Source organism: Narcine bancroftii, chromosome 4, assembly GCF_036971445.1.
Source record: "Narcine bancroftii isolate sNarBan1 chromosome 4, sNarBan1.hap1, whole genome shotgun sequence".
Lineage (NCBI taxonomy): Eukaryota > Metazoa > Chordata > Chondrichthyes > Torpediniformes > Narcinidae > Narcine > Narcine bancroftii.
In genome coordinates, this window is record NC_091472.1 from 301,166,672 (window position 1) to 301,193,722 (window position 27,051).

General features: G+C 38.1%; 1 protein-coding gene across 2 annotated transcripts in view; it reads right to left on the reverse strand.

Annotated features, from left to right (window-relative positions):
- The window catches only part of slc25a12 (solute carrier family 25 member 12), a 205,096-nt gene that overhangs the window by 98,676 nt on the left and 79,369 nt on the right, over nt 1–27,051 (reverse strand). For both annotated transcript variants that reach the window (XM_069935706.1, XM_069935707.1), the window contains one exon: nt 3,243–3,340. In XM_069935706.1, the coding sequence (XP_069791807.1) occupies nt 3,243–3,340 (98 nt within the window). The remainder of the gene's footprint in view (nt 1–3,242; nt 3,341–27,051) is intronic.

Consider the following 27,051-nt stretch of genomic DNA (forward strand, 5'->3'; position numbering starts at 1 on the left):
TATAATATGCACTATTGGCACTGCTGCAAAACACTGAATTTCATGACTTGTTCTTGGCAGTAAATTCTGATTCTGGTCCTGGGTTACAGGGATGTACAGGTACACAATCCTTTATCTGCAACCCTTGGGGAACAGTGTATTCTGAATTTTGGATTTTTCCAGATTTCAGAACAAAAGCCAGCTGCCCCAGATTTAAGCCCACCCGAATTGTGCCGCCATATTCACCCCCTTCCAGTTGCACTGGCGTCTCTCTCCCCTCGCCCACCCAAGTTGCGCTGCCTTCTCTCTCTTCTCCCCCCGCCAACCCAAGTCGCATTGCCGTCTCTCTCTCTCCCTCCTCCCCCACCCCAGTCGCACTGCTGTCCCTCCCTCCACCCCCCCCCCCCCCCCACCGCCCAACATAGTCATGCTACTGTCTCTCTCCCTCCGCTGTACCAGCACCAGGAAAAAAAAATGCCAGTTTTCGGAGCTTCCGGATTTTAGATGTCCGGATAAAGGATTGTGCACCCTGTATCTACATTTATGCATTCTAAGACTCCAGCATCTCCTTTGGAATATGGATATGATCCAAGTCATTGCTATTCATTTCACCTGACTTTGATGTCTACAGTAAACATAGAGGCAAAATATTAATTTAAGATCTCACCCTTCTCCAACAGATCCACACATAGACAACCACATTGATCCTTAATGTGGCCTATTGTCTTCTTATTTATACTTTTGCTATTGTACTTGTGGAGCAGTTCTATTTTTTCCTATAAATATTTAAAAACTAATAGAATTATGGTAAAATTTTAACTAAAATATTAATTAGTAATTTATCAATAAGGTGCTTGACCAAATTTATTTTAAAAAGCCGTTTGAAACACTCATAAACTTAAATAAAATAATTAACGTGCTCAATTGGTAATCCAAATGTTATTCAACAAATATGTGCACTGAAAGAGTGGATGAGGCAAGGGGGTGGTGGGGGTATAATAAAGGGGGAGGGGGTGAGAATTCAGGATATACTAACCTCAGATACGCACATCACTGAAGGAAGTCATTTGCATCATTAGTGCATTTTGCTGGGGTTTTTTTGAGGGGAATGGAGGTAGAAGCCTGACAAATGTCATGTACTGTGGCTATCGAGTCCTCTTTTACAGGGCATGCACTGGGTAGTGGTAGTCAGAAAGAGAATGGGGATATAAAAAAAAGGTTTGACGATTGGGGAAAGATGAAAAAGAATAGGTCTAAGGTTGAGATCGTCGTCTATCGCCAATTGTATTTAATTTGAGTTAAATGTGAGTGTTTGTGCATATTATACAATGTCATTGTTAAGTCGATGCAATAGAATATGGTCTCGAATGATCACACTTTGACAAAGGACTGAGGCCCAAAACATTGGTTACCCTTTACTTCCCATAGATGCTGGATGACCTGCTAAGTTTCTCCAGCACTTTTGTGTATTAGACTACAATCACAGCATCTATGCTTTCTTGTTTAATTCTGTTGATCTTATTCTATCAAAAGAACATGTAAACGCCCCTTGTTTAGAAATAAAAACTCAAACAGACATTTTTCATTCATCAAAGCATTACTAGAGATCTGGAATGTCACTATTCAGCCCTTACATTGACAAAACTGAATGTCACACTAATGTAGACCACAATGAGGACATTTCAACATTGATATTTTTGCCTGGGTGAGAACCAACAAGTGAGGCATTTAACAAGGTTTTACAAGCATGGCTGGTTCAAAAGATTAAAGTTCATGGGATCCATGGGAAGTTGGATCCTGTATAAATGTAATAATTTAATTTTTTTGGGTCAAATTGTGTGGGGGAGGGGAGGGGGTCGAATTTTACATGGGTCATACTTTTGACTGTGGTAATTACCTGTGTCATTCAAGTCATCTCGAGCTCAGATGGCCAGGACCGAGTGGTGAGTCCACATTCAGGATGTCAGGAGCTTCGATGGGTGGTATGGGCTAAGACAAAGTCTGTGACTGGGGCGTTTAGAGCTTGGATGGGCAGGTGGTCAGGGTGTTGGGAGCTCAGATGGGTGGGCAGCTAGGGCAAGGGTTAACAGTTGGGGCATTGGGAGCTCTGGTGGGTAGGGGACTGAGGCAAGAGTCTTGGTCAGAGTGCCAGGAGCTTGAATGGGCAGGTAGTTGGGGCGTTGGAAGCTCAGATGGGCAAGCAGTTAGGGCCAAAAAGTGGTGGTGGGGTTCAACTATTACACGGTATTGACAATTACCTGAGTATATAAAGTAGATCTAAAGATGGCTTGGTAATGAGGCAGAGAATAATGGGGTGATTTGCTTTTGTAACTAGAAACGTGACTAGATCAGTGGTTCTCAACCTTTTTCTTTCCACTCACATACCACTTTAAGTCATCTCTATGCCATAAGTGCTCTGTGATTGGTAAAGGTTTGCTTAAGGTGTGTGAGTGGGAAGTGAAGGTTGAGAATCAATGCTCTAGACCCAATTGTTATTGAAATATTTTGCTTGAAAAAATTGTCATTGGCCCATTTCTTTTTGAGTTATGAAACCGAGCACATAATAAATCAATGAGGTATGATTAAAACAGTAGTTTTCAAACTTTTTCCACTGACATACCACCTTAAGCAATCCCTTACTAATCACAGAGCACTTATGGCATAGGGAATTCTTAATGTGGTGAGAGGAAAGAAAAAGAATGAGAATCACTGGACTAGATTGATGCAGCTCTGCCTATTAATTAACATAAGAGATTTCAAACCAAAAAATATTCAATCAAAATATTTTAAAAGATGAATAGAGACATTTAGTCCATTTTTACCAGTTTTTTTAAAACTTCAATGAGCAAGTAATTTTCATATTAATCCCAATGCCTTACCTTGTTCCACTCCACATCAAGGATTTGTGAAATCCACTTTGAAAGTTGCTATTGAGTTCGCTTTCACCTCTGCTTAGGCACCCTCTTGAGGTCCAAGTTGACTTGTTTCCATGCACTTTCTGTGGTAGTTGATGAATCCCATGAAGGATCTACAAACTTGGTCACATGTGAGGGCTTGGCGGTGCTTGAGAGGGGTGGATAGTATGGGAATTGGTAATACTGAGCTCCTGCATGCTCCTGACAAAATGATTTCAGGTTCTTAGTACTTTCTGGATGGTCCTTCCTCATTTTGATTGGCTATGACCTAAGAATTCCTACGAGGAGGCTACACTCCTATTTGTCAAGGATACTTTTATAACATAATTGAAGCATGTTGTTTCTTACCTTCTGGTATCTTTTGCCGTGAAGGAGGTTGGAACTGAGTACTTCAGAATTTTGATGTTGGATGTATAAACAATGTGGTTCACTCATTGGAATTAGCCCTGTATAAATGGGGCAGAGGTTGGTTTGTCAGTTTTACCAATGAATTTACATAATTGGTGGCCCCTCCCAGGTAAACTGTTCTAAAATAGTGTATTCACATATCAATATGAAATACAGAGATGATTATCAATTTTTTTGCATATTTTTCAGGATACATTGAGTTACAACTTTAGTAATGTGACTCAAGAAAAAAAAATGTGATATTTGAAATACTGTCATGTGCTGCTTAACGTCCACAATATGTTCTGTGAAATAGGACATAATGAGATTTGGACATTGTGCGTACAACATATATACTCAGCAAAGCTATACAGGACACTGTAGTGTATCTGCATTGACCTGTAATATTTTTGGAAGAAAATTAAACAGAGCGATAATGCAACAATACTTAAGATGCACGATACACAAGATTGAATGTTGCTGCCTGAGTCGAAGCATACACTGTTTTCTGGTAAACTTCTTATTTATAAGTAGGGAAAGTTCACATTAAAATAATGATACATAAGCCAGTAACGTAGGTGTTTATTATGACTATCAAGACATAGGTATTATAGGAAATATACTGTATGTACTGTACTGTTATTTGCCTGGCAATACAATTGCTTTGTATACAAGAGGAATGAGATACACATGTTGCGTTTGGGAAGCTGTTGCATTCACTATGTCCAGTTACATCCACCATGTTCTGTTCTCCATTCGGGATTTCTGAACTCTATTATAACTTTCTGGGACCACAGTCATACATGTAGTTGGAGGTTGCCCAAATGGAAGTTATGCGGCGAATGACTACATCAGTACATTGACACAATGCTTTGATATCTACCATATTTTTACACATATAATCCGCGTGTTATATACCTATTTTACAAACCAGGTACCCCTCCTCCCCACACGTTATATGCATGTGCACGCTATATGAGAATATTTTTACGTTGAAAGAATGCACACAATTTATAGTGGGCATGGGAATATAATAGTGGGATTGAAAAAATCTGCACAATTAATAGCGGCCATGGGCAAGACATGCCGGCGTGGGAATATTATAGCAAGTAATATAATTCTTGCAATGAAAGAATGGGCACAATTTATAGTGGCCATGGAAAGGACACAATTTATAGCAAGTGGGGGTATGTTAAATGTTATAGCAAGCATGAGAATGTAATAGTTGGCAATGAAAGAACACGCACAATTTATAGCAGGCGTGGGGAATTTTGATCTTCGTACTATCTCTTTATATTGAATGCTGTGGTATTTGTATAAATAGGACATTCTGGCTAGGGCACTGTGCATCTTATCAATGGTAACTGCCCAGTCCTGTCCCTGAGGGAGGAGATTAACATAACAAGTGCCTTGATTTGAGACAACATTAGAATTAAAATCCTGCTTAACTCTGAAGCGTGTCTTTGATCTATTTATTTGATTCCTCTCCAAACCTTGTTAATTGTTAGTGTATTGCAGCAGGACATCAAGATGATTGACATCTCTGGGGGGAAGTTGATTGGGTATTAATTGTAGGAGATTAACTGTGGCAGATACTGATATGTGCTTTGTCTCATGTACCATTTAATTGATTTTGCCAGTCGGAATTTAGAATACTACGCCTACGCGTTATGTATGTGTATGCGTTATCTAAAATTTTTGCATAATTTATGATTTTCTGCACATTAAATGTGTGTGCATGCTATATGCATGTGCATGTTATATGAGTGAAAAAACTTTAAGTCTTTTTTGGCCAAAGTCTGAGGTGCTGGATGACTAGAAGTCAGAAAATGTGGTACCTTTATTTCAGAAAAGGCAGCCATGATATGCCATAGGCAGTGAAACTAATGTCGTAGAATGAGAGATTATTTTAAAAATCCTGACGATCAAGATTAATCTAACCTACACTTTGAAAGGCAGGAATAATCAGCATAAAGATTCTGCTTGACTAATAATTTTTTTTTTGACGAGGTAAGAGATTGCTGGGGTTTGGCAATGATCTTTGTATCTGTGATCTGTGTAACCTTGACTGGGTGGATTCAGAATTAGCTTTCCTGCACAAAGCAGAAGGTAGTAGTATGTATTATGCCTGGAGGTCAGTGACTAGTGGAGTTCCAAGGGGTTCTGTCTGGGACCCAGATAGAGTTCAATCTGGATAAATGTGAAGTGGTGGCACAAATGGCAGTGCTGCTGCAATGGCTGGTGTGGAACTGCAGAGAGTGGGGAGCAGAGACAACATTCCCCCATGGGGTCCAACTGCTATTGACTCCATACAGGATTTAAGCAGCCCGTTAAAGGAGCCAACAGTGGATTATTGTAAAATCTTGGGCCCAAGATGGTTGTACCTATGATTGGCAGCAGCCACAGGGGTTTCGGAAGGCTGGTCCATAATCAGTTTCTTTGGAGGAGTTGAGCTAAGAATGTCAGAGAACAATTTGTATTTTCTGCTTATACTTGGAATTGGACTTTCTACTTTCTAAATAATATTTTGATCGATATTACCTGTGCCAAATACCAGGCAATCAAATTAAGATCACCATACAAATTGAGTTTGGCTCCCTTGATTTATTTAGTTTTCAGTTTTTAAGTTGAATTGGGATTAACTTCCTTCAAGTTCTGGTCACATTTCATGAATAGGAAATAGCTGTCAGTGTGTAAGCTTACATATTATTTTAGTGATTTTGAAAGTGAGTTTCAACTGTAGTGCACAAGGTTGTAAAAATTCATGAAGTTTCATACCTCATTTGTTTCTGACTGAATAAAATCTGGACAGATGAAAAGCTATTTTTTTTGCTGCTAGGAAATAATTCATAATGTTTTTTTTTAATCAAGCCTATGGTTAAAAATGAAAAGTATTACTGGTAATTTCAAGATTGAGAGGGGCCCAACACTATAACACAATCTCAAAGTCAATTTCTCATTCTATATAATTTCTTATAATGGATACTATATTCTCACTGAAGTTGTCATGGTTCTCATTGTAGTTAAATCCTGTGCAGAATCAATGTTGAATGAAGATTGTGACAAGCTGTTATAATAGACAAAGGAAAGTGCAAACATACTGAAAAGCTTTACACAAGGTGATGAATGACAGCTACTTCCTAATGTGGTAGCAGAGAACTTCTACAAATGGATACATTACCACAACAATTTGAATATCTTCACATAATTTCAATCAATCAGGTTTCACATGTTAATCATTTATATTTTTGAATAGTTCAACTTGAGGGGCAATGCAGGTAAATGAATATTTTTAATTTCCCTGTGTTTCTATCAAGTTACCTAAACTCAACAGCATAACTTCCTAATACTTCTTGTGTATAGAATATCCCCAATACTAAAGATTAAATCAACAGAATATTAAACACAGAATGCTGAATTGAAAAAAAAAGTTAAATAGGTGAAAATGTTGGCAAAATGATAGGTTTGAGAATGTTTCAACAGATGGGGAACTGATAGTTTAAAATTCCATCCTAAGGAATTGAAAGGACTATTTCTAGTAGCAGCACAAGAAACCTAAGCTTGGCCAAAAGGCATTGATGGGGAATTAGAGTGAGAATGAGAAAGTGAATATATTGTGGAATAGGCATCCATGGCAGAATGTGCACAAACAGCCACCAGCTTAGCCAAATACGGTAGTCATTGAAACATTACAAACATACTCGTACAGCTAAGTGGTTAAAACAAATGTGTAAAGTACCTCCCCAAATGTGGTTACATTTCATTTCTGTGTTGCTTTCCAAGGTCGTTTTGATAAATTAGAACGATGAATGTTGACACAAACTGACAATAAGGAAATAGCTGTATTTTGGATAGTTTAGTGCTGGTGAACCATTAGGGAAGGAACACCAATAAAGTGAGCATTAAACTGATTAAGAAATAAAAAAAAACAGCAGATGCTGGAATCTTGAGCAGAATTGCTGGAGGAACTGAGCAGGTCAGCTGGCATCAATAGGTAGAAATGGTCAGTAAATATTTTTGATCTGGATTCTGCATTAAGACAAGGATTTTTTTTAAATGAAATTACATACTGGTGCTCCCCTACTTACAATGGTCCAACTTTTTCAAAATTACGATGGTTCAAATCAATACTTTCAATTACAAATTCCGATCTGTTTCCCGCTTGCGATATGCGATACGTTGCTCTCTCGCATCCCCACCATCCAACAATTAATTTTAGTTCAATGCTTCAAACATTCTTCATTCCCAGTGTGCTTTCAGCTGTGTATGTTGATAGTTTTTTTCAGTGTGGAATAAAGTTATTCAAAATTAAGTATAAAAAATGGTAGGTGTAATATTCTTTTTTGATTTACGATGGGTTTGCTGGAATGTAAGTTGAGGAGCACCAGTATATAAAAAGGAAGCTGGGAGAGGGGCCCGAATGTAATGGATTGTAGGAGAGGTGTTGGAGCTGGAGAAACCCCCCTCCCCCCACCCCCGCCACCCCCAGCAATTCTTTGATTGTTAAACTGATTAAGTGTGGAAATGGTAGATCATTTGCTCATTTGGGAATGATTATACATCCATGATTTCCCTTGAACTGAATGTTATCAAAGTCATTTCAGAGAGAAATTTATAGTTATATTGGTCTGGAGTTGTATATAGACTACATTTAGCAGGGTGCAAATTTCCTTCCTTGAAGATGAACTAGGTTATTTTTACATCAGTGCAGATGTTTCATGCTTATTATGATGGCCTTTAATTATGAACATATTTTTAGTATTGATAACTTGAGAGAAGATGCATGTTTTAAATGAGCACAACCTGCACAGATGCACCTCAACAAATTTGATTTCTGGGTTCAGGCCATTAATATTGACTGCCTTTTATTTCTTATGGATGCTTTGTCACTTGCTGAATTTCTCCAGAGCTTGTGCACTGAACTTGAGCCTAACATCTGCAGATTTTCTCATTTACCTGTTTCATGAGTGAAATAGTTTTCAGTATTAGTATGATAAGGTTCCTCAAAAACCAAAATTGGGTATGCAAAATAAATGTAGCAAGATGGATATGATTAGCTGTCAGATTTTTTAAAATGAGAATAGTTAATCAAATTGATGAGAAGGAAGTGGGTTAATATCATTTTACTTTTATTAAAATATATCAGTGATTTGGAGTTGGGCATAGAAAGTATAGGAATTTGATTAAAATATTGGGACTGTAAACAGTTTCAGAAGGGACAAATTGGAATAGGCAGACAGATAGTTAATATGCAAATTCCCCCCCTAGTCTTTCCCTTTTTTTGCACATAAATAGAAACTTAATCTTTTTTATGTTTCTTGACAGTTGATTCTCCTATTCTATCCTTTTTTTTTCAATGTTTGTCTTCCCTTACTGAATTTTAGAATGCTTTTATTGTTTAGGTCTACTGCTATTTATGTCAATGTTATAAACCCCTTGACTTGATTTAATGCTCATTTTAATTTTTGCCAGCCAAAACAGACTACTTTTCCTTTTGGAGTTTTGTCTTGAGATTTATTTTTTTAAAAGCAAGTCATTACCTTTTCACTCCCATAGCTCTTCATGTAGTTTCCCAATCTGCCACAACCAACTTACCCTTTATATTTTTCAGATTGGTTCATAGCTTCCTTTGCTAGAACAACTTTCAAACTCCAGGTCAAATTTTATCATGGCAGCTGTTGTGTAGAGATGATTAAATAATCCATTCTTATTGGACATTACCTGATATGAAAATCTTTTGCATTAATTCATCCTCCGGCACATTGATTCCAATTTAACTTGTCCTGAAATTATGTAATGTCCTTTGTAAACGTTATATTATTCTTGTTACTGCAGCTTTAATTTCCTGATTTATGTAATACCTAATTTTACATTTACTGTTTTATGGCTTATAATTAATTCTCTACTCTATGCTTTCTATTCTTTACTGTTTCTTAACTCCACCCAGAATGATTAATAAATCTATATGTTTAGCTAAACCAATATGGTTTCTCACTACTGTGCTTATACCATCATCTTTTACAATGTTTACCCCTTTTCATTTTACCGGTCCTTTTTTTAACATGTTGCGTTACCTAGCTATTGGATGAAACTATGGGCCAGCAAACAGGACAACAGTGCAGGAATTTAGTTTCTTGTGTTTAACCATGTCTGCCAGCTTCATTCATGATAATCTTTCCATCATAGGATCAGAAGTGAAATTGTTGTTAATTATTGCATGATGGGCATTAAATACTGCCATTGTCCTCAATGTCTTGCCTCCAAAATATGGAATACAAAAGAGCTGGTGCAGCCACAAGGGGAATTCCCTTTTAGATTGTGAGATATCACTATTCTATAATCTCAAAGCCCCCCCACATCTCCATCGGGCACACAAAACTCAAAACGGTCAACCAGTTTACCTATCTCGGCTGCACCATTTCATCAGATGCAAGGATCGACAATGAGATAGACAACAGACTCGCCAAGGCAAATAGCGCCTTTGGAAGACTACACAAAAGAGTCTGGAAAAACAACCAACTGAAAAACCTCACAAAGATAAGCGTATACAGAGCCGTTGTCATACCCACACTCCTGTTCGGCTCCGAATCATGGGTCCTCTACCGGCACCACCTACGGCTCCTAGAACGCTTCCACCAGCGTTGTCTCCGCTCCATCCTCAACATCCATTGGAGCGCTTACACCCCTAACGTCGAAGTACTCGAGATGGCAGAGGTCGACAGCTTCGAGTCCACGCTGCTGAAGATCCAGCTGCGCTGGATGGGTCACGTCTCCAGAATGGAGGACCATCGCCTTCCCAAGATCGTGTTATATGGCGAGCTCTCCACTGGCCACCGTGACAGAGGTGCACCAAAGAAAAGGTACAAGGACTGCCTAAAGAAATCTCTTGGTGCCTGCCACATTGACCACCGCCAGTGGGCTGATAACGCCTCCAACTGTGCATCTTGGCGCCTCACAGTTTGGCGGGCAGCAACCTCCTTTGAAGAAGACCGCAGAGCCCACCTCACTGACAAAAGGCAAAGGAGGAAAAACCCAACACCCAACCCCAACCAACCAATTTTCCCCTGCAACCGCTGCAATCGTGTCTGCCTGTCCCGCATTGGACTTCTCAGCCACAAACGAGCCTGCAGCTGACGTGGACTTTTTACCCCTCCATAAATCTTCGTCCGCGAAGCCAAGCCAAAGAAGAATCTCAAAGGGTCCAAGAAGCAATGAGTCTGTATGTAATTCGATCACAGTGAAGATATTTATTTACCCACAAGGGGAAGTCACTACAGGCAGACAAAATCAGATAAGGTACTCACAATACACTCGCATTAGACGCAACCAACAACCAGCATTTCCGGACAGTTAAATACAGTGTAAAGATGCAATAAATGGTACCCACCACCTCTCAATAACCAGCAGGGATGGCATTCCAATTGGTTAGGAGAAGTATTTACAGTGATCGTTGCAAAACAGGGCATGAACTTCGATAAGCCCCCAACCCTTAACAACACACATCATACAAATGACTCTCCAGTGTCTCCCACAGCTCAAAATGTTGAATGGCACTCAGGTTCATTCCCAGGAGAACAAAGAACCAGCTGCTCCATATGTTGGATTTTATATAGCAGCAGGCTGGAGGGGCCCCAGCTCAGGTATGCCCAATAGGGCAGGTGATTAAGGGAACCAGTCGTGAGGTGTGTATACATTCAAAGGGGCTAATTGGAATGTGTTTGCTCACCCGTAGGTGGCTAGACATTCATTAGCAGTTTGGTGACCTCTGACTAGGTTCCTTCCAGAAGGGTCATGTGACCTTCTATGACATAAGGTATGTCCAGAGAACCTGAACAGTACAGGGTGACACAATGGCATAGCTAGTACAGCCACTGTGTGAAACCTAACTTCAATCCTAACCGGAGCTACATGCATAGAGCTCTGGTTTCCTCCCACATTCCAAAGATATGCAAGTTAGTAGATTAAATGGTCATTGTAAATTTCCCCATCTGTGCAGGTGGATATTAAACTCTGAGAGAAGTCAATGATTACATGGGGAGAATAAAAATATCTGTTAGTGTGGGATTAGAATAATTGGGTGGTTGATGATCGGCATGAACTCTGTGGGACAAAGAAACCTGTCTCCATGCTACATCTCTCTGTAACTAACCATCTTACAGAGTTGGGAACAGAAAGATTAATATAGGATGTATATTAAAGAGGAATATGAATGCTTTTTCCATCAGTGAATTCATAAAAGTTGAAGGACAATTAAAAATCATTTTATTTAAGTCAAATAATATTGATTGTTGATATTGGAAGCAGAATGTGTTCTTCATTTTATTTGATGAGATGATTTGTGCTGGTAAAAATAATTGCTCTTGATTATAACTTTTAATTCCTCTTCCTGTGAGGTGAATCAACTTATTTTTATATCCGGTCTTGATTTAAATGAATTTTTAAATCCATTTTGTCAAGATGAACTCGGCACATAACAAGAACATCCAATTCGCATCACAAGGGGGAACTGTTGTCACATCACTGAGTTATGTTATTACACAAGTGTGAATATAGCACCACAAGTCAGTTCAGAAGTCTTAACAGAACAACTGACGCCAAGAAGGTTTCAGGATTCTCTTGTATTTATTCATTTCAAATATTATTGACACCTGCATTATTTTAGTTCTGTCAAATTTAAATATATTTTGAGACTTCTGATGTCATAACTAATCTTCCCTTCATGGAAGTCAATGTATCAGCACGTAAGTCAACACTTAATTTAGCTGCAAAAGGTAAGTTGTTATAAACTCCACCTACTCTGGAGCAATATTATAAACATACCCAAGAGAAGAACAATTTTTCAAGGTTCAATACAATGGATGCTTACAAAGATTAATATTTTTTTCTGGGAAGCTTTTTGGGGTAAGAAAAGTTATGTCCTTGAAATTAAATACTTGCTCTTTCATTCAAATATGCTGGAGAAACTCAGCAGGTCATGCAACATCAATAGGAACTAAAAATAAAACATTTCAGACCTGATCTCTTTGATAGAAATATGAAAAAAAGCAGGTAGACACCTGGATAAAAAGATTTCAGATTTATTGTCAAAGTACATACACGACATCATATACAATCGAGATTTCCTTTTCCTGCGGGAGCAGCAGAATTAACCATCAATTGTTAGTGCAAGAAATAAACTGTACACAATGTAAAACATGTTAACCAGTGGTTCTCAACTTTTTTCTTTCCATTCACATCCCACTTTAAGTAATCCCCATGCCATCGGTACTCTGTGATTAGTGAGGGATTGCTTAAGGTGGGAGGGAAGGTTGAGAATCACTGCTCTAGACCCAATTATTACCGAAATATTTTGCTTGAGAAAAATTGTCATTAGCCCATTTCCTTTGGAGTTATGAAACTGTGCATATAATGAGTCAATTAGGTACGATTAAAACAGTGGTTTTCAAATTTTTTCTTTCCACTCACATACCACCTGAAGCAATCCCTTACTAATCACAGAGTACCTATGGCATAGGGAATACTTAAACTGGGATGTGAGTGGAAAGAAAAAGGTTGAGGATCACTGATGTGAACAAACAAACTTTAAACAAATAACGAATATAAACAAACTGTGCAATACAGAGACAATAAAAAGAAAATCAATAAAGTGCACAAGTGAGTCGTTGAGGAGTCTGATGGTGGAGGGGTAGCAGATGTCTTCGTCCTTTAGAAAACATGGCTTACCCTTGACTGCAATTCATTCAGTCCTCAACTTCATCTCCTCTATTTCCCACACATCTGCCAGGTTAGCAAGTTAACATCTCTGCCAGTGAATTTGGCTATCTCTACTTTATATTACATGTGCAGAATGAAAATCTAAGATTGCAATCCCTTTCAAAATTTCCCCTAATCAGGACAGACCATTATACTTATTTACAGTAATATCTTGCAGTATTAAAATAAACATAAAGAGGACATTGTAGAAGCCTTACTCTTAATTTGCAATGTTCTCTCTATTTGGCAGATATCACTGTTATTGAAGTAAACTGGGGAGAAATAACTCAGTTAAGAAGTTTGTGAAATCTATTAACATGGTACGTGGTCCTTGAGCATTCCAATCAATTTGAGTTGATCAAAGATTGTTTCCATTTGAGTGGATTGAACATTGTTTCCATGGAGTTCTGCAGAATAATCCATGACTGATCAATCTAGTTGAATATTTTTGAGGATGTGACCCAGTAAGAAAGGATTCATTGTCAATGTGCATCCACTAGACACTTCAGTTCTGTGTACAGATTATTAGCAAAACTAAAAGTGCACAAACTTAAAGATAATTCATTGAAAGTAAGTTGAGACAAATGGCCTGTACCCTAATTGTCAGGACAGGATAAATGAGCACTTATGGGGGAACAGTACAAACTTTTTATTGAGTATATGAAAAACAGGTCTGAAGGAATAAAGAGTTGCTTATCAAATTTTTGGGTGTACGATAGAATAGATAAGAGCAGGAGCAAAATGAGACATAGTACAATGAGATTCATTGTGGGTAAGAGCAGAGACCTCAGTCATTAAAAGAAGATACATAGCTACATGCTGAGAGGAAGTGCTGCATGAGGAGAAGTAGCAAATCTATAGTTTGGGAGGCTATTGTTAAGTGGAGGCGAAGTTTAGTTTCAGGTAAGATCTTTGTTTCTTATTAAACAGAGCAGAAGGAATAGCACTCATGGTCTTGTAGGATGTGGAAAGTCAAGGAGACCTCTCATATCCTGCTGACTTCACCTATGAGGAGTGCATCTGAAGCTGGATGAACTCTGGTTCATTTTGGGATGCTGAAGGGTTGATAGGAGTTACAGGGAGGCAGTCACTCCTTGGAGACCATGAGGAGAGGAAAAGAGAATAAGCAGTCAAAATAGGGTACCCCTATGCCTGTTCCCTGCAATAACAATGTAGCTGTTACAAGGGATGGTCTGCCAGCAGAAAGTAACAGCAGTCCCAATTAGGTCAGATGATGGAGCAGTTAGTGAAAAGTTGGTGCATGTGCAGGATAGGGCACAAATGCAGTCTGTTAGATGGGTTAATGTGAGGTATTAAGTATAAGAGCGATGAGCTTGAATCAGGACATGGTATTACAAGGTTTTGGCCATTACAGAGACTTGGATTTTGCAAGGACAGGATTGGCTACTTGATGCTCTGGGGTTTAGATCTTTCAAAAGGAATAGGGAGGGAGGCAAGAAGGAGTGGGAGGTGTGGCATTGCAAATCAGCTATCACAGCTGTTGAAAGGGAGAATGCTGTGGAGAGATTGTTTCTGAGTCAGGTTGGGCAGAAATCAGAAACCTGAAGGGAGCAATTACTCTATTGGAAGTATTTTATAGGCACCCCAATAGCTGCCTGGCCACAAAATGGGAAAAATGTGAAAGGTGCAAAAATAACAGGGTTGTTGTCAAGGGTGACTTCAACTTCCCTAATATTGATTGGTATCTCCTTGGTGCAAAAGGGTTAGATAGGGCAGAATTTGTTAGGTGTGTGCAAGGAGGATTCCTGATACAGAATGCATACAGGCTGACTGGAGGAGAGGCTAAAATGGAGCAGGAACTTGTGTTCATTAATTGGGAACCAATGTTCTCACAGAAATCAGTGTAATCATGGTTAGCAAGAGAGGTGGAACACCTAGTCAAGAGGAAGAAGTATACAAGATTTAGGAAGCAAAAATTAAAGAATTATAAGGTGGCCAAGAAGGAGAGCTAGGAGATTACATGAGAAAGCCTTGTAAATAGGATAAGGGAAACCCCCAAAGTATTCCACATGTATGCAAAGAACAGTAGGATGAACAGAGTACAGATTGGATTACTCAGAGATAAAAGGGGGAACGTGTGTCTGGAAGCAGAAGAGGTAAGGAGGTCCTTTATAACTACTTTGCTTCAGGGTTTACCAGGGAGAGGGAATGTGAGGCTAATGTGAGGCTAATGTGCTTGCTGAAGCATGTCAAGGTTAAGAAAGAAGTAGTTTTTTTTTAAATTTTTTATTTTTCACACCATAAATCACATTAGCCATGATACACACTTTTTCCTTTTCACACATATACAGTGACATTTTCTCCCCCCCCCCCCCACCCCCTCCCATCCATTTAAGGTATACAATCTAGGATACATTAAACCAGTCAGACAATGTTGTCACTCAACAAAAATACACCAGAAATTCTACTGAGTCCATTCTTTTCTTTCCTTCTCCTTCCATCAACTTAGGTAATGATTGTCCCCAGTAGGTTTTCGCTATTGTATTTAATGTAAGGCTCCCATATTTGTTCGAATATTTCAATATTATTTCTTAAACTATATGTTATTTTTTCTAATGGAATACATTTATTCATTTCTATATACCATTGTTGTATTTTCAAATTATCTTCCAATTTCCAGGTTGACATAATACATTTTTTTGCTACGGCTAGAGCTATCTTAACAAATCTTTTTTGTGCATCCTCCAAATCAATTCCAAATTCTTTGTTTTTTATGTTACTTAGGAGAAAGATCTCTGGATTCTTTGGTATATTGTTTTCTGTTATTTTATTTAATATCTGATTGAGATCTTCCCAACATTTTTCTACTTTCTCACATGTCCAGATTGCATGAATTGTTGTTCCCATTTCTTTTTTACATCGAAAACATCTATCAGATACTGTTGGGTCCCATTTATTTAACTTTTGAGGTGTAATGTATAGTCTGTGTATCCAGTTATATTGTAGCCTCGTATTTATTGTATTTCTCATCGTTCCAGAACATAATTTCTCCCATGTTTCCTTTTTTATCTTTATATTTAAATGTTGTTCCCATTTTTGTTTAGTTTTACCATTTGTTTCCTCATTCTCCTTTTCTTGCAGTTTAATATACATATTTGTTATAAATCTTTTGATTAACATTGTATCTGTAATCACATATTCAAGGTTACTTCCCTCTGGCAAACTCAAACTGCTTCCGAATTTATCCTTCAAGTAGGATCTCAATTGGTAATATGCCAGCGCTGTATCTCCAGTTATATTGTACTTATCTCTCATTTGTTCAAAGGATAAGAATCTATTTCCTGAAAAACAATTTTCTATTCTTTTAATCCCTTTTTTTTCCCATTCTCTAAAGGAAAGGTTATCTATTGTAAAAGGGAGTAACTTGTTTTGCGTCAATATTAGTTTTGGTAATTGATAATTTGTTTTATTACTTTCTACATGAATCTTCTTCCAAATATTGAGGAGATGATGTAATACTGGAGAACTTCTATGTTGTACCAATTTTTCATCCCATTTATATAATATGTGTTCAGGTATCTTTTCCCCTATTTTATCTAATTCTAATCTCGTCCAGTCTGGTTTTTCCCTTGTTTGATAAAAATCTGATAGGTATCTTAATTGTGCGGCTCTATAATAATTTTTAAAGTTTGGCAGTTGTAAGCCTCCTTGTTTATACCATTCTGTTAATTTATCTAGTGCTATCCTCGGTTTCCCCCCTCTCCATAAAAATTTCCTTATTATTTTCTTTAGCTCCTTGAAGAATTTTTCTGTCAGTTGTATTGGCAATGCCTGAAATAAGTATAATATCCTTGGAAAAATGTTCATTTTAATACAGTTTATCCTTCCTATTAGTGTTAGTGGTAAATCTTTCCAATGCTCTAAATCGTCCTGTAATTTTTTCATTAGTGGATAATAATTGAGTTTATATAATTGGCCGAGATTTTTGTTTATTTGTACACCTAGGTATCTTATTGCCTGCATTTGCCATCTAAATGGAGATTCCTTCTTAAATTTTGAGAAATCCGCATTATTCATAAGCATTGCTTCACTTTTATTTACGTTTATCTTGTAACCCGACACTTCTTCATATTCCTTCAATTTCTTATATAATTCTTTTATTGATAGTTCTGGTTCTGTTAAGTACACTATAACATCATCCGCAAATAGACTGATTTTATATTCCTTGTCTTTTATTTTTATTCCTTTTATATTATTATCTATTCTTATCAATTCTGCTAGTGGTTCCATAGCTAACGCAAACAATAAAGGTGATAGTGGGCATCCCTGCCGCGTTGACCTGCTTAAGTTAAATTGCTTTGATACATGTCCATTTACTGTCACTTTCGCTAACGGCCCCTTATATAATGCTTTAATCCAATTAATATATTTCTCCGGTAAACTGAATTTTTGCAATACTTTGAACAAATAATTCCATTCTACTCTGTCAAAGGCCTTCTCTGCGTCTAAAGCAACTGCTACTGCAGGTGCTTTATTTCCTTCTACTGCATGAATTAAGTTAATAAATTTACAAATATTGTCTGTTGTGCGTCTTTTTTTGATAAATCCAGTTTGGTCTAAATTTACCATTTTCGGTACATGCTCTGCTAATCTGTTTGCTAGTAGTTTAGCTATTATCTTATAATCTGTGTTTAGTAAAGATATTGGTCTATATGACGCTGGTGAGAGTGGATCTTTCCCTTGCTTTAGTATTACTGTAATTATTGCTGTTTTACATGAATCTGGTAAGCTTTGTGTTTCATCAATCTGGTTGATTACATTCAGGAGGGGCGGAATTAATAAGTTTTGTAGAATTCTATTGGGAATCCATCCTCTCCTGGTGTCTTATTATTTGGTAATTTTTTTATTATCTCTTGTATTTCTACTATTCCAAATGGTTCTGTTAATTTATTTTGTTCCTCTATTTGTAGTTTTGGTAGTTCAATTTTAGTTAGAAATTCATCTATTTTCCCTTCTTTCCCTTCGTTTTCAGTTTGGTATAATTGTTCATAGAATTCTCTAAAAGTTTTTCTTGATCTCCTTTGGATTATATGTGATTTGTTTGTCTTTTTTCCTTGATGCCAATACCATTTTCTTAGCTTGTTCTGTCTTAAGCTGCCATGCTAGAATTTTGTGCGTTTTTTTCCCCTGGTTCATAATATTTCTGTTTTGTCTTCATTATATTCTTCTCCACCTTATATGTTTGTAGTGTTTCATATTTTATTTTTTTATCCGCCAATTCTCTTCTTTTAGTTGTATCTTCCTTCATTGCTAATTTTTTTTCTATATTTACTATTTCCCTTTCCAACTGCTCTGTTTCCTGATTATAGTCCTTCTTCATCTTGGTTACATAACTTATTATTTGCCCTCTAATGAATGCTTTCATTGCATCCCATAGTATAAACTTATCTTCCACTGATTCCGTATTTATTTCAAAATACATTTTTATTTGTTTTTCAATAAATTCTCTAAAATCCTGCCTTTTAAGTAACATGGGGTTTAATCTCCATCTATACATTCTTGGAGGGATGACCTCTAGCTTTACTGTCAATATTAAGGGTGAATGGTCCGATAGTATTCTAGCTTTATATTCTGTTTTTCTTACTCTATCTTGCATACGAGCTGATAACAAAAATAGGTCTATTCTTGAGTATGTTTTATGTCTAGCCAAGTAATATGAATATTCCTTTTCTTTTGGGTGTTGTTTCCTCCATATATCCAAAAGTTGCATTATTAAGAAAGAAGTAGTGTTGGAGCTTCTGAAAAACAGACCTATCCCTGGAGCAGGACAGGATACATCCCAGGTTAATACAGGAAGCAGGGGTGTTGACAATAACCTTTGTATCCTCCCTGGCCACCGGAGAGGTACCAGTAGGTTGAGGAAGGCAAAAGTATTGGGGATAATCCTGAGAATTATAGATCAGTGAGTTTTTACATCAGTGGTGGTCAAACTATCAGAGAGGGTTCTTAGGGCAGGATTTCTGAGCATATGGATAATCATAGTCTTATTAATGATCGTCAGTGTGGCTTTGTGAGAGTAAAGTTGCGCCATCAAGATTAACTGACATTTTTGAGGAGATCATAGAATAAATTGATGAAGATAGTAAGTGGATGTGCTGGATATGGATTTTAGTAAGGTGTTTGACAAGGTTCTCCATGGTAGTTTCATCCAGAAAGTCATGGGATCCATGGAAACTTAGCCACATAAATTTGGGATAGGCATGCTGACAAAAAAAGGCAGAAGGTGGTAGTAGATGTAGTGTATTCTGCCTGGAAGTCAGTAACTATGGTGTTCTGGGGATATCTGTTCAAGGATCTCTGCTCTGTGATTTCAATAAATGACTTGGATGAAGAAGTGGAAAGGTGGGTTATAAAGTTTGCAGATAACGAAGAGATTGGAAGTGCTATGGATAGTCTAAAAGGTTGTTACAGATTGCAAAAGAATGAGACAGAAGGCAAAGTTGTGTGGAGAAGTGGCAGATGGAGTTCAATCCAGGAAGATGTGAGGTGATTCCATATGGAAAATTGATCTGGTGAACAAATGGATTCTTCTTTTGAATATTTTATTTATGATTTTCCACACTTAAACTCAGTTATCAACATTGTCGATGTTGACATTAGCAATATCAATGCCAGTTGCAATTACAATTGTCAGTTTTATACAAAAAGAAAATTTCCCTCTACAGTTCAAGCTTTTTTCTTCCCCTTCCCTTCCCACCCTATTCGTTCCACATTTAGCACCTAACACTCAACCAACCACAATTACACACAACACTTAGGACATTCACAACAAAGGTGTAAATTATACATCAGGGGTTTGTAGGTTTGTCGTGTCCCGGCAGGCAGTGTTCAGGCTATTTTCTTCTCACAACTTTTCCTAGTTGAAATGGGATGGGGCCCCCTGCTCCCCCAACTAATTGCAGGACTGATGGGGAGGGTGAGGCGGCGAGGCACAACAGTCCTCCCTATAATTGTGTTCCTATGAATTTAGATATGGTTGCACATTTTTTTTACAAAGGTATCTTAAGTTGTAGGTGATTTTCTCCAGGGGAACACAGCTTTGCATTTCTATATTCTAATACACAATACTCAAGCAGGATTTGGACTTCCAGGTAACTATTATGCACTTCCTTGCCACTGCCAATGTGATCATAATGAATTGAATTTGAAATTTGGATAGGTTCATCTTGAGTCTTATGTCCATTGTGTTTCCCAATGGGGCCCTGCGGGAATTCTTCACCTTTAACTTTTTTTCCAGGGTTGGACCCAGTTCCAATCTGAAAGGTCTCACCTTAGTATATGTCCAGGTTGTGTGCATAAAGGTTCCTGTCTCAATTCCACATGTGAAACATCGGTCTGATAATTCTGGCTTAGACCTGTTCAGTTTTTCTGATGTCAGGTACAGCTGTGCAGAAAGTTCTATTGCACCAGACTGTATTGCGTGTTAATGATTGCAGTCATACTTGTCCAACACAGGTCAGACCAGCAGCGCTCATCAATCGATATTCCTAAGGCTGACTCCCACCTCTGCCTCTATTTATGAAGGCCTGGTTTCGGTCCTTCTGTCTGGAGCATGAAATACACTGCTGAGATAAATGTCCATGTGTTTCCCCATTCGAATCTGGGTCTCCATGTCACTGCACTCTGGTAGGGCAGATCTGGTTGGATCTAACTTGTTCTGCAGAAAAGATCTTATCTGAAGGTAACAGTAGAATGTCGATATGATAGATTATATTTGTTCCTAAGTTCAAATGACGTTAATCTCCCAATCCTCGCCATTACAACACCAGGTGTCCAGGATCTTGTACTCACCATCATTGTTATTAGCCTATTTGGAGTTAGGGGTGTTTTTGGAGACAGTCGAACTTTGATTCCTAAATATTGGTTGATCTTATTCCTTGTAGAAATTATTTGTTTCAATATGGGGCTGCTTGTTTTTCCAGACAGCAATTTAGTGTTCCACTTATAAATAAAGTCCTCTGCTACCTTCTCACTTACCATGTGCAGGCCAATTTGTAACCAGGATGCTACACCTTCCCCCTCAAAGAGTAAGTCGATGTATCTCAACTGGGCTGCCCAATGAAGTCCGGCATTCAAAATCCACCCAGACTATAGTTCCAGGTCAATTTTTCCAAAGAGACCCTGGCCAGCTTTATGTTCCAGAGAAATGTCCTTATTTGCGAAAGCAAATTTTGGAAAAATCTCAGGGTCAATGCGACAGATAGTGTCTGAAAGAGTTAATGGAGCTTCAGAAACACATTCATTTTAAGACAGTTGACCCTGCCCACTAGCCTTAAGGGCAAGGACATCCACCTATTTAGGTCCTCCTTGATTTTTCCCAACAAGGGAAAATTTAGTTTTACTAAATTTAGTAATTTAGTTTATATAAATTATTAAAGTTATTGTCCCGTTTTGCGGCCACTTTAGGTGACTATTTTCTTGGCATTTGGCTATAATCCTCCTCAGTAAGTGGCATGATTTCACTCTTATCCCAACTGACCTTATACCCTGAGATCTCACCAAAAAAAAAACAACCTGAACACAATAAGATTAATCCAACACCAAAAACTCAAAATTCTACTCAGAGGTTTTTCCAAATTTTTTTCAACCTGTGATCTCAGTTCAGCTCCGAAATATTTTCTGGGTAACTGAGTATTTTTGATTGTTTTGGATATCTTCATTTATCTGAACATTTTCAGAGGTGAAATGATGTCATTTTAGCTTCAAAACTTTTGGGATAAATGAGGATTTCTGATTTTTCTGAAATCTTCAATTATCAAAAAAATTTCATATAACTGAGGACTTCAGATAATTCAATTTCGGATAATCAGAGTTGTACTGTAGTTACAAAAGGAATACTGTTCAAAGTCTCTTCCCACTCAGTTTCGTATCCATACTTTTCCATTACAATGCATTGATATATGCATTTCTATTTGTGTCATTACCACCACTGTGCAATTTTGTCGCTTCTCTACACTTATTTGAGGGGGCTTCCCCTTGGTCTCAACTACCTCAATGCCCTGTAATGGGAGTTCTCTAGACTGTGGTCCTTCCTCACACCACCCTAGCATTGGCTGCACCAATTCTCAGTGCATCCCTCAGCAAGTACTCCAGCAGCTTGGAATATGCCAGTTGGCAGAAATTCTGCACCAACATCCCGGGGACATATAGGAAAGATCTAACTGGGAGGGCTCCTGAGGGTTCGTGAGTACTGGTGATGAGGCATTCCGCCAGATGACCTGGACCACCCCACCATGTCCTTTGATTACTTGTCTTCTCAGTGTCTGCAGGACACTCCATGCCAACCACTGCCTGATGGCCTTGTGGTTAAAGGTGTTTGTCCAATGGTGGCACATTGTACCCTTGTTCTTCAGTTCCTTGCACCATCTGATGTAGTCACATATTAAAGTGGTCATCAGGATGAGGGCCACGTTAGGTATGCCCTTCTCCCCATTATCTGGCAACTTGACAATGGTGACCCTTCAGACCCTTTCAATTTTAGATCCTCATATGAATGGAAAAACTGCGTGGGTGATGGGCCACACCTGCACCTAATACACCAGTACTGAGAACAGCTCATTCCTGATGAAAAGGTTCTTCTCTGTTACTGAGAGAGAGTGCGATGGCCACAGACCCAATTTCTGGTGGACCTTTGCAATCCACTTCAACCAATTCTTGTTGCATGCCTCAGTCCCTCCAAACCAGATCACCAACACCTTCAGGTAGTCAGATCTGACTGTGAAGGGTATGGGTGACCAGACGAGCTAGTTACCTAAAAGCATTACCTTGCTCTTCTTAAAGTTTACTGTGTTGCCTGATGCAGAATCAAATTGGATGCAGATGCTGATCAATCTGTGGACTGATTGTGCATCCAAACAGAAGACAGCAACTTCATCCATGTCCAGGGAGGCCTTGACCTAAGTGCCTCTGCTGCTTGGCAATGCCACTCCCCTTATACCTTGTTCCTGATTGATTCAGCAAAAGTTCTCTACGACACACAAGTAAGACTGGAGAGACCAGGCAACCTTGCCTGACTCCAGATTTGTGGAGCAGTTATCTGTTTCCCACCTATTGATTAGGACTGTATTATGGATGTCCATGTAGAGCAATTTAATCCAATTCACGGAACCCTCCCCAAAACCCATTTTGGAGAGCTCGTCCATTGTGTACAAATGCAATATCCGGTTGAAAGCTTTCTCTTCGTTTAAGCTGATCACCTGTCCTACACATAGGAGATGATATTTCAGGAGAGCACGAGGCTGTCATAGATTTTTATCGCCGGAATTGTGTAGGCTTGGTCTAGCTGGATTACCTGCCTCAGGGCAGACTTGCCTTGATTAGCAATGGCCTTGGACAGGATTTTGTGGTCAATGTTTGAAATTATATGGGTCTCTAATTCTGATATCCTCCTCTTTCCCTTCTGTTTGAAGATGAGGATGATGATCCTCTTCCTTATGAATTCTGACATGCTGCCTGCTTGGAGCATTTCGTTGAATACTGCCAGAAAGTCTGGGGCCATCTAGTCTCACAGAGTCATGTGCAACTCAGTCAGTAAGCTGATGCATCTGGGTCTCTTTACTCAACCCAAAGGAACGGATGGAGTTTTTAGCTCCTCCGGGGTAATTGGCAGGTCCAGACTTACCCCTTTACTGTCATCTAAGACCTCAGTGATAGAGGACAATGTTTTGGGAGCCCATTCTGTCTGTAGCCTTTGTGTCATACAGGACAACATAAAAGGACCTGCCGATCCTCTGAATGCCTGTCTGTGAGGATGTGACTGAGGCTGCAGATCCTTGAAGCTGAAGATCACAGAGCTCCCTCTGTGAAACTTTTGGAAGAAGCGTGAGCATGACTTATCCTGCTCCACTGTGTGGGCCCTGGATCGGAAGATGATCTTGGAGGCCTCTGACATGGCTTGCTGGCTCTTCACCTCTTGGAGTTCCTCCTGCACGTTTACCCTTCAGCCACAGAAGGAGGAGTTGCTGCAAGTCAGTCTGGAGTTGGCTCAGTTTCCTCTGCCTCTGTCTCACTCTCTGAACACCTTTGAGGATAAAGAAACTGAGTTCCTTGCTGGTGGAGCATGTGGTAGCACGCTTGTTTAGCTGCTCCTGACCAATTTAGCTCCCACGTTCTATATTTTAAACTAGTTTCCTTAATTTGGGGTTTTCTTTTAGTTTCAATTCCTTTCCTTCCCCAATTTTTTATTTAATACGTCACAATATAACTAATCTCTAACAAACTTCATACGTATAGATACATAATGACTTTTCCATTTTCTCCCCAAACCCCCTTCCACACCCCCTCCCCACTAACTATAGAGAGAAGAGAAAACAGAACTGAAAGAAAGGAGAAAATAAAAAACAAGAGGGAGTGTGTCATTTAAATTTTTATTTATTTTTAAAATTTTCATTAATATTTATTTATATATGTATACTATTTCTTGTTAAGAACTGGAGGCCTGAGGCTGTGGTTACCAATAAATTTTATACTTTTATGGTCCCAAATTTGTTCATATTGTGCATAACTGTCTCTTAAATTATAAGAAATTTTCTCTAATGGAATACGTTTGTTCATTTCTGTGAGCCATGGCTGTATTTTTAGGGATTTTCCAAAGTATCATCATGCATTTTTTAGCTGCCGCTAATGCAATCTTGATATATTGTTTTTGGAATTTATTTAAATTTAATTTTAACCCTTTGTCTTTTGTATTGCTTAACAGAAAATTTTTTGGGTCTTTTAGTTTCTTGATTTTTGTAATTTGATCTAGAATTAAATTTAAATCCTCCCAAAAGAGTTTCACTTTTGCACATTTCTACATTGAATGTACCATTGTATCAATTTCTTGTGGTGAAGAAGGCTTTTAGTATGCTGGCCTTTATCAATCATTGCATGGAATATAGGAGTTGGGAGTGATGTTGAGATTGTATAAGACGTTGGTGCGGCCTAATTTGGAGTTCTGTGTGCAGTTCTGGTCGCCTAATTATAGGAAGGATATAAACAGAGTGGAGAGAGTGCAGAGAAGGTTTACCAGAATGTTACCTGGGTTTAAGCATCTAGAGTACAGGGAGAGATTGGACAGATTAGGTCTTTAGTCTTTGGAGCGTAGAAGGTTGAGAGGGGATTTGATAGAAGTATTTAAGATTATGAAAGGGATAGACAGAGTGGATGTGGATAGACTATTTCCGTTAAGAGGAGGAAAGATTAAAACAAGAGGACATGAGTTAAGAATTAAGGGGCAGAGGTTTAGAGGTAACATGAGGGGGAACTTCTTTACTCAGAGAGTGGTAGCCATGTGGAATGAGCTTCCGGGAGAAATAGTGGCGGCGGAGTCAATTGTATTATTTAAGAAAAGGTTGGACAGGTCTATGGATGAGAAGAAGATGGAGGGTTATGGGCATTGTGCAGGGAGGTTGGACTAGAAAGGGGTGTTTGGTTCGGTGCGGACTAGAAGGGCCTAATGGCCTGTTTTCGTGCTGTAATTGTTATGTTATGTTATGTTATGTTAATGTCAGATAATGTCGGGTTCCATTCTTTTAATTTTTGAGGTGTAACATATAGTCTGTGAAGCCAATTATATACCATTTGATACCGAGCATTTATTGTATTTATCGTAATGCTCGCACATAATTCCTTCCAAGTTTCATTATTTGTTTGTATATTGCCTCATCTCTTTCTTTGTCTTGTAATTTAATATACATATTTGTAATAAACTTTTAATTATCGTAGTGTCCGTGATTATATAATCAAAGCTACTACCTTCTGGCAACATTAGATCATTTCCTAGCTTTTCTTTTAAATATGTTTTTAATTGATAGCATGAAAATATTGAACCATGCGATATTCCATATTTATCTTTTAGCTGTTCAAATGGCCAACATTAAAAAGAAAGGTAATTATGAGAAAGATGACTTGGCTAATCAAATTAAATGTATTGATCAACAGTATACCTTAATTCCAAAACCCAAGCTTTTTAAAAAGAGAATCGAAATTAAGACTAGGCATACTTCTTATCTAAATGTGGATACTAAGATATTATCTAAGATTTTAGCTACCAGGTTAGAAACTATTATACCTCTTACTATCTCTGAAGACCAGGCTGGGTTTTTTAAAGTTCATCATCCTCAATTTAACTTTTGCTGTTAAATATTCTCCATTTCCCCACAGCTGCATCTTCTGAATGTATTATTTCCTCAGATGCTGAAAAATCATTCAACAGGGTGGAATGGAAATATCTATTGATTGTGTTAGGAACATTTAATTTTGGTCCCCAATTTATCAATTGGATAAAACTGATATATTTATCTCCTACAGCTTCAGTTTTTCCTAACACAATTAAATCCAAAATTTAAATTAGATCGTGGAACTAGACAAGGTTGCCCTTTAAGCCTTTTGCTATTTAACCTGGTGTTAGAACCTTTAGCCGTGGCTTTTCAATAATCAGATGAAATTTCTAGGATTACCAGAGCTGGAGGTGACCATAAAGTATCTCTTTATGCAGATGACCTTTTGCTGTATGTATCGGATCTGGATTGATTGATTCCCTCTGTTCTAACCTTCAGAAATTTGATCAAATTTCAAGATATAAATTAATTTACAGAAAAATGAGATGCTTGTATTGGATTCTCCTAACTCTTTAGATTCCTCTGCTCCTTTTAAAATAGTCAATAATCAATTTAATTATCTAGGTATTACCATCACTAGGAAATTTAATAACCTGTTTAATGAAAAATTTCTTACCCTACTGAGTCATGTTAAGTCTTTGACTCAATGGTCCCCACTTTCAATGTCCTTAATTGGATGTGTTAATACATTTTTCAAGCTGTACCAGTTTTTGTTCCTAAATCCTTTATTTAAATTCTTTGGACTCTCATATCTTCCTTTAAATGGAATAATAAGTTTCCCCATCTTGAAAAATCCTTCCTTCCAAATATTAAGAAAAAAGGAGGCTTGGCTTTACCTAATTTTACATTTTACTACTGGGCAACATAATTTTTTGGATTAATCATAAAGTTCTTTC